Source organism: Eptatretus burgeri, chromosome 9 (assembly GCF_056783735.1).
Source record: "Eptatretus burgeri isolate ZD-2024b chromosome 9, Ebu_testis_v1, whole genome shotgun sequence".
In the NCBI taxonomy this organism is placed as follows: Eukaryota; Metazoa; Chordata; class Myxini; order Myxiniformes; family Myxinidae; genus Eptatretus; species Eptatretus burgeri.
In genome coordinates, this window is record NC_140969.1 from 83,421,363 (window position 1) to 83,434,142 (window position 12,780).

The following is a 12,780-nucleotide window of genomic DNA, read 5'->3' on the forward strand; positions in this document are numbered from 1 at the left end:
TGCCGATGATCTTAAATGCCCTGGTTTCGACAGCGTGAAGCCGAGAAAGGTGGGAGGCAGGAGCACCAGCCCAGAGGGGAGAGCAGTACTCCATCAGGCTACGGACAAAAGCTTTGTAAGTGGTCAGGAGCTCAAGAGGGCCGAGGAAGGACTTAGCACGACGGAGGATTCCCAGTCGGCGACTGGCTTTTGAGGCGAGGTTCGAAATGCCACTAGTTTTGTGCAAAAATAACTCGTGAGACCAATAATGCTGTCCAGTAGACCAGCCTTGTGATTGTTGTTCCCAAGTGTGACCTCATACATTGTATGATGCACTCCGTTTTAATGCAATTGTGTTTATCTCGCCAACATTTGGTCTCAGGTTTGTGTCTAAAATGTTGTGAAATGCTGGGCCTCACTGATGAAAAAGCTTGCATCGTGTCAGACCCGAAACAAATGTGCAATCGACGCTGTTGTGTACTTCAGAGCGGCTCGACGTGTGCCTCCCTCGACGGTCAACCAGCAACATTTGCTGAACTCTTGTGGTCCAGCGATCTGGAAAACCAAGGTGCTGAAGAGCCAGTCTTGCAGTAGCAACAATTTGATACCGGTGAGTTTGGAAGTAGTTTGATATTTAACAAGTGTAAAGTTGTCAGAACTGCCACTGCTTGTTTGTTTGGGGCTTTTGTCATGCAAAACGTTCCCATCATGTAAATTAACATGAAAGCTGGGGAGAGGACTTGGTGGGAGGGGGAAACCACATGAGGTGGGAAAGATATTTTGGCTTCAATTCTTTTATTTATAGTAACTATAATCGTTTGTGATGTTTGCAAAGACAATGTAATTGTTGGCGATGTCTGTGATTGTGCCTGCAGACAAACTATCTTGTACATGCGGAGCAAAGCAAGACAGAGCCGGACACCTTTCTCCCATTCAGTCAATGCAATGGCTTTGAAGGTCAGACTAAATCTTGTAAATTGAAGTCTCAGTCGCTGCACGTTCTTCGAAAGTCTTCATCAGTGGGGGATATTCCATCAAAGAGTAAGTATGAAACATTTATGAGCAAAACACTTCCTGCACACTATGAATTGACTTCCCCCTCCCCACCCCCCCCTCTCCACCCCCCCCCTTTTTAAAAAAAAAATAAAGTGATCGTCTTGCACAGGCTCTTCAACCTCAGCTGTGAAACTTGCAAAGTCCTTCTCCCTGAGTCCTCCACTTTACCGGCCGACCATCAAGCCATCCCGACACTCGTTTTCTGCCTGGGAAAGTAGCAGTGCTATTGGTGGTGGAGAAACACATGCAGTGAGGAGCCAAAAAGGACTTTCCCTACTGTCTTCCACATACTGTCTTTCCCAGGCGGGCTTGATACCCAGTTCTACCACGGAGATCACGGCGGCAGTGCTATTGCCAGAAAATTGTTCCATCGAATCGCCTTCTCCCCATGCACCGGTTTTGAAAATCTCTCGTCGGAGACACTCCTCACCGATGCCATGTTGGATTGCTGCCTCTGAATTCTCAGGTGAAGAAGAAAATGGTGGAGACTTGGGAAGTTGGATCAATCCCAACTGTTCCCCTCAGGATGGGCATTTGGAGAAAGAATGTCCTGCAGAACTTTCTGTGGAAGCAGAGAGTACTGAGAGTGAGCTTGAGAGGTCTTCCATTGGGAGTGATGTAATGGAGCCATGCCACAATGGCTCAAATGAATTGGGTGTACAGTTGGTTGGTCTGCAGGTTGAAAGAGAAGGGGAAGCTCTTTCCCCTAATCCTGTGTCCAACTCTTCTGGCCAGTGGGTAAGTGCAGTTGAGAATCTAGAGGTTGACAACTCTAATGATGGTGGTCAGGCCAGACCCACAGGTGGAGAGGCGACGGAGCAGAGTACTGAAGCGAAACGACCCCCTGTTGAGATCGAGGAAGTGCACATTCAAGCTGTTCCTGAGAATGTGGACAAGTCCACGTGCCAGGAAGTTGCTGCTGACTTGCAACGAGCTTTTGAACAAGCCATCTCCACATACGTGCAGGTGAGTTTTAACGGTTTGATTTATACAAGTTTTTGGATCGTTCGTACACCAACAAAATGAGATAGAGGAAAATATATGGGGGTGATTAAACGAGGGTTGAATAGCCTGTTGGGAGATGAAATAGACAGAACAAGCCGGTAGGCGGCGATGGGTCGCCGAGCATGGAAACTATAAGATATAGAGCAAAATGGATGTCATATAGTGGATAGGTAATCACCTTAAGATTATGCATATCAAATCTCATCCAGTTCCATCTACTGATAACTACTCGGTATCCATTTGAATGAAAAGTACCGAAAATGCGGTTTGAAATCAGAAATCCCCAAAGTTCGAGGAGGTGCTGTGGGTGAACAAAGATCTAAATTGAAAATCCGGCTCGATCGTTTGTGCACAATGTATTCCAGACGATTAGTGTGAATTTTCATGACCATCCGACCATAACCCGAGGAGGAGTAGCATTTGGCACGAAGGCACCTCCAGCTCTTGCATATTATCGATATTTTTTTTTTTTTGCACTAATTGACCTTTGACCCCTGACCTAAGCGAAATCAGTCAATATGTCCTGAGGCAAAGTTGTAGTACTCATTGAGTACCATGAACCTGCAAAGTTTCATTCGTATCGAGGCACTTACCTGGTTGCTAGGGGGCCTTCAATTTTTGCCAATTTTCGCGCATACCCTACTTGTAGGGGGCGCTGCGGGTAAAGTATTCCATATATCACAAAAACCGGAATATATTGGATAGAGCATCACCCGTAGATCATTCGTGCCAAATTTCATAACCCGACGTTGGATAATGGCTTTCGGAATTGATTTCGCGTGAACGGTACCGATTTTGAAGGTTTTTCGGTTGTTGCTAGGGAACCAAAGCGTCCCTAGCAACCATCACAATTCCCAAAGCACTAGCCCATAAGATGTACCTACCACCCGAGTTTGGTCAAAATCAGCCCACGTTTACTACCAATTATGCTGATGACAAACGAACAAACATACAAACAAACAAACAGACAGAATTACTGACAATAAGGGTCACCTATTTCGGCGACCCAACAAGCATCCAAACATGGACATCAGCTCACAGAAGCAGGGGTAGAAATTATTGTCTGGAAGATGGAAATCAGTCCTGGAAAAGGTTTCTGGAATGGGTGGGACAAGATGCAAAAATAAAATTAATTCAGGGTCTTTGAAGCCGATCTGTCTGGTCTTTGAATCAAATGGCGGAGGAGCTCCTTGTGAGCTAACGGCCATCAATATCTGGTGCCCAACTGTACGGACGTCGTCCTGCAGTTTGGTTACCTTTTTCTCAGAGGTTGGTGGCAGGTTTTGCACTCCTGCCACCGTAAAACACTTCATACTGTAAAACACACAGAAAACTGAAAGCGCACTCCGTGAGAGTAACTCCTGCACAGATGCCCTTCGCAGGGCACCTTACCGGATGATGGGATTGGGGCAAAGCCTTTGGGACCCCCATTCCTTGATGGGAGGAAAAACACAGGGTAACTTTCCTGGGTCGGATTGGGGTGGTACTGAGGTGTCATCCACTAAACGGCGGTCTCCTCGGGTTAACCTGAGGCAGTCCCTTTGGGTAGGTTCCTGGAATGTCCTATTCCTAAGAGAGGATGATCAACTGTCTATGTTATCATCTGAGTTCCACTGTTTGAACATCGTTATTGCAGCACATTGAGGTTCAGAGAACAGATAGTGGTGAGATCATGGCGGGTGGTTTCACCCACTACTGGTCTGGTTGCTCTGATGGTTACCATGCCCAAGGATTTGCTGTAGCTGTGTCCAATAAACGGACTCCCATGATCTTTGAGGTTAAACCAGTCAACGAGCGTATTATGAAACTGAAAATTTGTCACTCCTTGGGTATCATTGCCCTGGTCTTAGTATATGCTCCAACTGAGGCGAGTGATCTCACTCTGAAGGAGGCAGTCTATGCCGTGCTCGAGTCTGTGATTGATGAGTGCACCAGGTGAGATACTCTTCTAACCTTTAGTGATTTCATTGCATCGACTGCCACTGATGGGGATGGTTATGAGACACGTGTTGATCCCCATGGATCTGGAACTATGAACCAGAATCGCACTACGTTCCTTGACTTTGCCAGAAGTCATGGACTTAGGATGGCTGGTTCAGTGCCCACAGCTTCACTGCTAGACGTGGTATTCCAATGCTGGTGGTGTGGCAAAGGAGTTTTATCAAATGCTCGTTGATGGTCGTTGGAAGATGATTCAGAACTGCAGAATCTACTAGAGTGCTTTGTTCCTCAATACTGACTAGAGTGTACCAGATGCGGTGGGACGCAAGAATCACGCGGGCCACCATCTGCTCCACTTTATTGCGCGACCAGAAGCACACTCTTGCCACCCCTAGCGGGCGAGGCATGATATACGAAAACCCAATCACGAGACACAGCACACTCCTCCCCTCGTAAAATGACCCGTCACATAATGAACGGATAATCACAACATGACCATCGGAAACCCATCAACACTCATAATCCTCCAAGTACCGCGGCCGCACCCTGACCCGCCTCGGACGGGCAGCGCCACCAGACAGCCCAGGCTCAGACGCCTCCCGGCTCGGTCGAGGTGACACCCTCGCCGGACTCGCACTTTCCGCAACACCAGCTACCCCCGACTGCCCAGCCTGCTCGACGTCCCCGGGTAGGACGGCATCAGGCGAAGCCCCCCTTGGCGCCGGCCCAGCCAGCCCCGGCGATACAACGTCAGGTGCCGGCGATACTGCCGGTGGGGGTCCCGCATCGTTCGGCTCGGGGAGGTGTGGGGGGGGGTGACGCTGAACAGCGATCATGCATCTGGTCCACGTGCCGCTTCCACACATCCCCACCATCAGTCCGCACCATGCAATTCGCCGGCCCCAGCACCACAGAGACCACCGCCGGCACCCATTTGGAACCGTGGAAATAATCGCGCACCATTACCCGCTGCTCCACCTCAAAGCTGCGCAGCCGCGTCGGACGCGACATCGCCCCACTCCCCCACCCTCCAGGTCGTAGCAAATCCAGCCTGGACCGCAAAGCCCGTCCATAGAGACGAATGGCCGGCGAATCACCCGTGACAGGATGAACTGCGTTCCTGTAATGGAGCAAAAAGACATCGACCACCGTCTGCACAGGTGCAACACCCCCCCTGCGCAAAGCCCGCTTCAACATCTTGACAAACGACTCAGCTTGGCCATTCGTCTCAGGGTGATACGGTGCGGACCTTAGATGTCGAATACCATTCTGGCGCATAAACTCATCAAATACACCTGCGATGAACTGCGGACCATTATCAGAGACCAGGATCTCCGGCAACCCTTTATTAGCAAAGATCGTCCGCAGCTTCTCTACTGTAATGTTTGCTGAAGTATGCTGCATTACTACAACCTCCGGCCATTTAGAGAATGCATCGATCACAATCAAAAACATCTTGCCATTAACCGGTCCCGCAAAATCTACATGGACCCTCTGCCAAGCTCGGTCTGGCACAGGCCAGAGACCCGAGGCTCGACGCGGGTTATCAGCATCTGTCTGGCACGTGGCGCAAAGCTTAACCAACTGCTCAATGTCTTTGTCCAACCCCGGCCACCACAACAGGCTACGAGCAAGACTCTTGGTCTTCACGATGCCAAGGTGACTGACATGCAGTTCTTCCAAACACCGCTGCCTGAACCTCGGTGGAATCACCGTCCTCATTCCCCACATTATGCACCGTTGGACCAACGACAGCTCCGCTGCGCGTGACGTGAAAGGTTGAAATGCCGGTGTCGAAGGCAGATCGCTCCAATTCCCCGTAGAAATTGCCTGGACGACACGGGCAAGCACCGGATCATGAGCCGATTCCACCGCGACCTGCCTGGCCGTGACCGGCCCGCTTTGGACCTGGTCCAGCGCGAACACATCGACCCGGTCGCCCAACTCAGACGCAGCTGGACCCTCCGCACACGGCAAGCGTGAGAGCCCGTCGCAGTTAGCATGCTTCTCGGTGCTTCGGAACTGAATATCATAATCGTAAGCACCCAGAAACAGACACCACCGCTGTATTCGCGCGGCTGCTACCACCGGCACCCCGCGTTCGGGTCTCAGGGTGAATTGAAGCGGTTTGTGATCCGTCTGCAAAGTGAAATGCCGCCCCAGCAGATATTGATGAAACCTCCGCACACCCCAGACGAGGCTGAGAGCCTCACGCTCAATCTGGGCATATCCGCGCTCTGCTGTGGACAGGGTCCGGGATGCAAAACAAACAGGCCACTCGGAACCATCGTCCATCCTGTGGGAGAGCACTGCCCCGATGCCATATGCAGAGCTGTCGCATGCCAATAGGAGCGGACGCGCAGGCTCGTAGTGCACGAGGACCGTATCCTCTGTGAGCAGCCGCTTGACGCGGTCGAACGACGCCTGGTGTGCAGGCCCCCAAGCCCAGCGCTCGTCCTTCTTGAGCAACCGCGTTAACGGCGCAAGTTGTGAGCTGAGCCCGCGCACGAACCTTTGGTAATACTGGGCCATGCCAATGAACGAGCGCAGCTGCGTCTTGTCGCGAGGCGGTGGCATGCGCTGAATTGCCTCCACCTTCCGAGGACCTTTCAACAGCCCCTCCGGCGTGATGATGTGCCCGAGGTATTCCAAGCGCTGCTTGAAGAACACGCACTTGTCCCTGTTTAAGCGCAGGCCGCACGCTTCTAGCTTTGTCAGCACTCGGGCAATGTTCGCAAGATGCTCATCCGCCGTTTTCCCCGCAATGAGCACATCGTCCAGGTAGGTCTGAGCGGGCAGGCCAATGCAAACCTGATCCATGGCTTTCTGCCACAAAGCTGGGGCCGAAGCAATCCCAAAACAGAGTCGGGTATATCGATAGAGTCCTTGACACGTGTTGATTGTTAAAAGCTCGCTACTCCCGGGATCCATCGGCAGGTGAAAATATGCATCACGCAGGTCTAGCTTCGTGAAGTATTGACTCCCCGCCAATCGCGCATATATTTCATCGATTGACGGCAGTGGATATTGCTCCACGCTGAGCCCCGGGTTAACCGTGGATTTGAAGTCCCCGCACAATCGGACGTCTCCATTCCGTTTCAGCACCGTGACAACCGGGGTGGCCCAATCCGAGCACGACACCCGTTCGATCACTCCACAGGCCTCCAGCCTATCCAGTTCACCCTTGACCTTGTCCCGCAGGGCATACGGCACCGGACGCGGTTTACAAAACCGAGGAACCACCCCCTCCTTCAAGAAGAGTTTCGCCTCCGTGCCCTTGAGTTTTCCAAGGTCGTCGCTAAACAACCCTTGATGTCTTTGAAGAATCTCCTCCAACTTATCCTCCCACTGGCTCGGCACGGGTTGCACAAGGTGAATTGCGGCCCAGTCTAGCCTGATGCGGGTCATCCAATCTCGGCCGAGGAGAGACGGCCCCCTCCCCCGTACGACGTACACCCGAAGCGTGGCGACCTGGCCTTGGTACCGCACAGACACGTCTGCCATCCCGACTGGCGTTATCTTCTCGCGGGTGTACGTGAACAGCGTGAGGTTTGACCTGATAAGCTTCAAGCCGTTGAGTCTACGCGCGGTCTGTTCGCCGATGAGCGACACCGCTGCTCCCATATCGACCTGGAACGTGATCGGCATTTCGTTCACTTCGACTTCCACCGTCATCGGGCGCGCTGTCGCCGGGCCAATTGAAAACAGGCTCAACAACGGCCGCTGGTTCCGCCCCGAGTCGCCTCGCACATCGCCGTCCACGACTTTAACGGTGGCCGGCGCCCCACGGCACACACGCGCCAAATGACCCACCTTGTGACAATTCAAACACACGTTGCCTTTATACGGGCATGCACGGTGCAGGTGTCGACCTCCACATCCCAAGCATGTCCGCGGGGTCACCCCTCCGCACGCGTGGCCGCGTGGCGACGTCCGACCCGCATCGAAGGTCGTGCGCGCGTCCCGGGGTGCTCGCGACCCCGCGTGGCCGGTGATGGCTCGAACATCCCCGCGAGTCTGCTCGACCGCTGTAGCCGTGGTGACCGCCGAGTCGAATGTAATGGCTTCATCCTTCAGCCGTAAAACCGCTGAAACCATTTTCGCATCTTGTAAACCAGCAATAAAACGATCTCTGAGCCGAGCTGGCCGCTCCCCCGCCGTGAACTTTGCAGGCCACGGAAGCACGCTTAATCCGCGCCACGAACTCAGCGTCGCGTTCCTCTGCCCCTTTCGAGAGGTGATCAAACTGGAATCGAGCGAGCTGCAATGACTTCTCCGGCGCCATGTGTGCTTTCATTTTCCCCACAATGTCCCGAAACGCCAGCCCGTCATCCCGGGGCCTGTTCGGTGCCACTAAATCACCCAGCAGCCGATAATGCTCCGGCGAAAGCGAAGCGAGCAAGATCGACTTCTGCTTGCTCTCGTCGACCACATCGTTCGCGTGGAAATAGCATTCCAATTGCTCCGAAAACAATTCGAAGTCGTCCCCGTCGAAAACGGGCATAAGTCCGTATTCAACCATCCTCGTCAGCCAACTAGAGTGTACCAGGTGCGGTGGGACGCAAGAAGCACGCGGGCCACCATCTGCTCCACTTTATTGCGCGACCAGAAGCACACTCTTGCCACCCCTAGCAGGCGAGGCATGATATACGAAAACCCAATCACGTGACACAGCACAAAGGAGTTTTATCAAATGCTCGTTGATGGTCGTTGGAAGATGATTCAGAACTGCAGAATCTACTAGAGTGCTTCGTTCCTCAATACTGACTACAGGCTTGTAGCAACTCTGAAGTTGCAGCTTAAATTCAGGAAAATGGTACCATCGCAGCATGGGCTGGATGACCGCAAGCTCAAGGATGAGAATCGCTGAAGAGTTTGCAAAAAGACTAATGAGTGGGGGTTTGGGGGGGGGGTCTGGTTGCTTTGGGAAATCCTGACGAGTTCTGGAGTGCCTTCAAGATGACCATCCTTGATGTTGCCGGTGGATGTCTTGGAATCCTCCATCAGGCGAAGAAGAACTTTGTCTCCCAAGGGACACTGGATATCATTGACCAGTGTTGCAGGGCCAGGCTTGATGGCAGAGCTGAGCTGTTCAGGGAGTTGAGGCGTAAAACTGTACGTGTGCTGAGGGTGGAAAAGGAGACCCATGTGCGAGGAATCTGTGAAGTGGTGGAGCATCGTCTGTTGTCACATGATTCTCGTCCTACTTGCAGAGGAATTTGTGCTTTGCCTTCCTCCAAGCCCGTCTCTTGGTATACTGCAGTCAGAGCGAAGGGTGGTGGATTCTTCACAGAGGAGTCCGAAGTGAAGGCCCGCTGGGCCATTTACTTTGAGTGGCTGTACCAGGCAGACCCACTAGTTGTTGAGCTGGACCTCAGGGGTGTAACTATTCCAATTGCTGACCCTTCAATAAACTGTGAACCACCTTCATTTGCAGAAACACAGTGAACCAGTTGACAGGTAAAGCTCTTGGGATCTGTGGCATCCATTATGAACTTCTCAAGGCTGGTGGAAATGCTGTACTCCTGTCGTTGCATGCAGTTCTGTGCTCTGTTTGGAATACAGGCTTCATCCCAACTGACTGGAAGTGGGGCCTCGTCCCTCTCTGGAAAGGAAAGGGTGATCGCCAGGATTGCAACAGCTACCGAGGGGTGACGCTGCTCTCAGTGCCAGGCAAGGTCTTTGCTCGGATAATTATTGAGAGTGTTTGCCACCATCTGATATCAGTGCTCAGAGCAGTCAGGCTTTACACCAAAGTGGTCAATGATTGACCGTATCCTTGCTCTCCGGGTCCTCACTGAACGCAGACGAGAGTTTCGACAGGGGCTGCTTGCAGTCTATGTTAATATAATCTCTGCAAAGCATTTGATTCAGGGGATCGGCATGCCCTCTAGAGGATTCTCGGTCTTTGTGGGGTGCCACCAAAACTGATCTCGATCTCATTTCTGAATGAAAGTCTTGTACTGAGAATGTTGTGAGGTGTGGTGGTTCCATCTCCGACTTATTTTCAGTTGTTACTTGAGTTTGTCATGGGTGTGTACTGGCCCCCACACTTTTCAGCGCTTGTATGGACTGGATTCTGGAGAGGATGTCAGAGAGATAAAGCTGCAGTGCATTATTTTGGGAATGTCAAGATCGCTGGCTGATTTCACAGATGATTCACTCATCATTGCGGAGACTGGATATCATTGTGGGGAACCTCGAGGTGCTGAATGATGAGTCTGAGCCGCTGTGATTATGGGTTTCCTGGGTCCAAACTAATATCCAGGCTTTCATTGACTTCTTGATGCTGCTATCTTGTTTGTACCTGTCCGTGGTGAGGATGTTGAGGTCACGGAGAGTTTCACTCGACAGTGATATTCATGTCTCCGCGTGTTGTGCCCAGAGGTCAATAGACGTCTGGGTCAGGCCTGGGGAGTCATAGATTCACTGGATCATTGGGTGTGGCACTGTCAGTACCTATACAGAAGGATGAAAGTCTAAGTCTTTAAGTCTTTCATGCTTCCAGTCTTGCTCTATGTGTCTGAGACATGGTCTCTGACCAAGGATCTGTGATGGAGACTGAACTCCTTCAGTACTAAGTCTTTTCAGAGAATCCTTAGCTATTGCTGGTCAGACTTTGTGTCCAACGAGCAGTTGCTGAGAGAGACCTGGATGATATTTTAACCTGTATAATCTGTGAGCGTCAGCTGCGGCTGTATGGTCATGTGGCTTGTTTTGCTGATGCTAATCCTGCTCACCAGATTCTCTTTGCGAGGGAGCTTCGTGAGGGGAGGCGAATGGGCCGACCATATGCTTCATTGTTGCAGCAGGTTGATTGACATCTCGGAGATTGAGATGGGCTTGACATCTGCCTGGGCTATCGTATGGCCAGACTGAGGCCCCTGGAGTACCGATGAAAAGTGGATGCAGTGATGCGCTGCTCCCATACCTGACAATGTCCGATTCGGCAGAGGCACTTGAGCCTGTCCGATTCGGTCTAAGCCCTTCGAAGGAAGTGATGTAAACACTGTGCATCTTGTACTTTCTACCCGGAAGTGAGTGCTTCAATGGTGATTGGTGGCTTCTAGTATCAATTTGCTTCTCTAAAGCTGCATCGATTGGCAGCAATGTGTCTGAAGAAAGCAACAAAATCGACTTTGTCGAAGAGTTGGAAGGTGATGAGAAAGCAGAATGCGACGATAAATGGAAGTGAATTGTTGGATTAGAATGTGGACGGTGGAATGTGCATTCCACAGGTGGTTATAGAAAATTGTTAAAATTGGAGAAGTTTGGTATGTTCTTTGTTTAATCACAGTGTCGTGCTTTACTTCATGATAAGGTTTTACTGATTTTGAAGTTTTCCTAGTGTCCGTCGGACATCACAATTGACCAAAGCTTGGAGAGTGGATCTTGTTGAGTCTTTGTGCCTGAGCGACCATCGACCTTGTGCACAGAATATTTTCCTTTGACCACCTGTATAAACATGACCACCAGCCTTGCAATTTGGTCAATGTCATGGTCGGTGACTTCACTGACCACAGGTTTTGGAAAACCGCTTGCCTGGTAGCCTGTGACAAGTCTGCTGCAATTCGTGCCAGACAACTATGATCGGTCCCCTCTGTTTGGCAGGTTAAGTTGTTTATTTTTGTTATGCAAAATTTGTAGGGTGTGCTTTAATTTGTGACATCAATTTTGTAAAATAAACTTGTTTTTCTTTCTAAACATCTGGCCAGATGGGATCTCGTTACTAGTTTGGCAAAGGAAATCTGCTGATTTGAGTGAAATTCCAGACAAGACTGGTAAATTGTGGCGATTTTTAATAAATACATGATATCAACATCAAAGAGCAATATGATTCACAAGACGATAAGAGCTTTCTGTTGATGACGTAAGATCATTTTAGAACGTGCAGGACTCCATTTTGGTCATGAATGTCACCGAATCAAAACGCGCAGTCATTGTGATGGAAACTCCCTAACCCAGGCTGTACTGGCCGTGTGCTTGTCATGCAGGTGGTTATGGTCCAAGGTGAATCCTGCACTGCCCTGCAGGAGGTGTTTTCTACCATCGAAGAAAAACTGAGAGGCCTCCCCCATATGTCCTCTCAACCCCAATGCCACGTGTCACTTCCTGATGGGTTATTGCAGGGCTTGCTCGAGCAGTACTCGGATAAGCTCCTGCAGCTCGTGTCGACAAAGCTCGAAACATCGGCACCGAATTGAAGTACCGCTCATCCATTCTGAATTTTCACCTCCTCATCCTTTCTCGAGCAGCTGCTTTCAGTTTCTGATATCTATTTTGCACTACTACTACTACTACTACTACTACTACTACTACTACTACTACTACTACTACTACTACTACTACTACTACACGCGCACACACACACACACACACACACACACGTATCTTGTCAAACTGTTTCTGATGTCTGTCGTCCCATGTTTTTATTGTACAGTATTTTTTTTGTTTGTTTGTTTTAAATTGTTGAAATAAAGTTTCTTTTTACTTTTTATTTTTTCAAAAAAAATTTTCCTGGTGAATTTATATATATATATATATATATTTTTTTTTTTTTGCCTTTGCTTGAGCTCTGTCATGCTGGAGAATGATTATTTTGACTAATGACAAAGCTCTATTCCCAATCACCTAAGTCTCACGACAGTATTATGGTTTCAAATTCTCAGAATGTTTGCACTTGCAGGAGGAGTCGTCCCGTTCGTGTGCCCAACGATTTGAAATGATGCACAGAAAGCAATCTTCCTTGGAAGGTAGAATTTCCATGACTCGCACATCCCAGTTCAGCGTTTCTCCCCT

At 50.3% G+C, this 12,780-nt stretch overlaps 1 protein-coding gene across 7 annotated transcripts in view; it reads left to right on the forward strand.

The window, feature by feature from the left end:
• The window catches only part of LOC147020473 (mitogen-activated protein kinase-binding protein 1-like), a 179,987-nt gene extending 167,628 nt beyond the window's left edge, over positions 1-12,359 (forward strand). For all 7 annotated transcript variants that reach the window (XM_085895835.1, XM_085895833.1, XM_085895834.1 and 4 more), the window contains 4 exons: positions 466-589; positions 855-1,020; positions 1,145-2,001; positions 11,976-12,359. In XM_085895835.1, coding sequence (XP_085751961.1) covers positions 466-589; positions 855-1,020; positions 1,145-2,001; positions 11,976-12,185 — 1,357 coding nt within the window. In that variant the 3' untranslated portion in view covers positions 12,186-12,359. The remainder of the gene's footprint in view (positions 1-465; positions 590-854; positions 1,021-1,144; positions 2,002-11,975) is intronic.
• Positions 12,360-12,780: the final 421 nt, after the last annotated feature.